General features: G+C 36.8%; 1 protein-coding gene across 1 annotated transcript in view; it reads left to right on the top strand.

The window, feature by feature from the left end:
* The first annotated feature begins 666 nt into the window (after positions 1 to 666).
* The window catches only part of LOC105852327 (uncharacterized), a 6,750-nt gene continuing 5,827 nt past the window's right edge, over positions 667 to 1,589 (top strand). The window contains 2 exon segments of the mRNA XM_073369674.1: positions 667 to 1,068; positions 1,135 to 1,589. Of these exon segments, the coding sequence (XP_073225775.1) occupies positions 667 to 1,068; positions 1,135 to 1,589 (857 nt within the window).

Genomic DNA, 1,589 nt, shown 5'->3' with positions numbered 1-1,589 from the left:
GATTACCAAGAAAAGATCTATAGTGACCTAAAGGACGAAACCATATATTGGGAGGATCGATTTATGACGTTGCTAGGTCAATTAAAGAATCAAGAGGTCTATAAAGAGTTGGAAGATAAAGGAAGACATTGGAAAGACTGCTTTTCAAAATTGGCAATGCTAGCTAATCAAGCAGTCTTAAAAATTCCAACACATCTAAGAGAGATTGATGCGGTAATGCATCCGTTGAATACTCCAGTCAAAGTCTACAAGTTCGTTGAATATTGCAAAAATTTGATAGAAGAATTGGAGGAAAAGATTGGTTGTCCTATTAGAAGAGAAGATTGAAATCCCGTAGTCAATGTAGTTTTTAATTTGAATATGATGTACTCTTTTTCTTATCAATGAAGGATTTTCTATTTTGATTTCCAGTTCTCATATTTTCTTCACTAATAATTTGTTCTTGCCTAAGGCGTATGATTCCCCAATATCCAACTATCATAAGTCACTAATTGATTTCATTTCCATCACATTCATATTTTAATACTCATAGAATTTTTATTTTCAATTTTATTTTTAATTATTTTTATATTTATTTATTTTAAAAAAAAAAAAAGAAATCGTAGAAAAAAATCAACAAAGTTGTTTCCCCGATACCCTTATCGAACGCGTGCGAATTCCAAGATCATGGATGAACTCGAGCAAAACCAAGAGGTGATAAGAGCGGATGTCAACCAACTGAAAGAAAAAGTTGATCGAATTCTGGAAGCTATACAGGCTTTGGCAAGGAAGGAGAATACAAATGAGGATCCTCCGATTGTAAATGAAGAACACCAAACTACTCCTTCTCACCCACCAGGTCTTACCCCAACTAACCAACAATTCCGCACAGCAGCTATGCAATTTCCTATATATGCTCTCCCGCCTGGTTATACTCTGCCTGTAGTCATCAACCCCATAGAAAATAACCAAAACCACTCAGCTGTCGATCCCCAAAACTTAAACCAATCACAAATCCCTCCTCATCTGGGATATATGCCACCCCAAAACACTATACCCACAGAAAATATTCCATATAGTGTACCTCAAGTGCCCCATTTTGATGTTAACGGGAATTAACATCAACGTCACATTGGGGATGATACACAATCAAAGGAAAAATTTCATGTCTTAGAAGAGCGAATCAAAGCAATTGAGGGGCATAATGTTTATGGTCTCGAAGCTTTCGACATGTGTTTGGTCCCTGATGTGACTATCCCTCCAAAATTCAAAGTTCCCGACTTTGAAAAATACAAAGGCAACACATGTCCTAAAAATCATCTAACTATGTATTGCAGAAAAGTAGCTTCTCATGCTCATAACGATAAACTTCTCATTCATTTCTTTCAAGATAGTTTTAGTGAGGCATCGTCAAGTTGGTATATGCATCTTGAACAAAGTCGTATTCGTTCATGGAAAGACTTGGCTGATGCCTTCTTGAGGCAATACAGGTACAACATCGACATGGCCCCTGATAGGATGCAATTGCAAAATTCATTGAAAAAAGACAATGAAGCTTTCAAAGAATACGCGCAACGGTGGAGGGAAATGGCATCACAAGTAGAACCTCC

Source organism: Cicer arietinum, chromosome 6, assembly GCF_000331145.2.
Source record: "Cicer arietinum cultivar CDC Frontier isolate Library 1 chromosome 6, Cicar.CDCFrontier_v2.0, whole genome shotgun sequence".
Classification (NCBI taxonomy): Eukaryota; Viridiplantae; Streptophyta; class Magnoliopsida; order Fabales; family Fabaceae; genus Cicer; species Cicer arietinum.
This window is presented reverse-complemented; position numbering and strand designations above follow the sequence as displayed.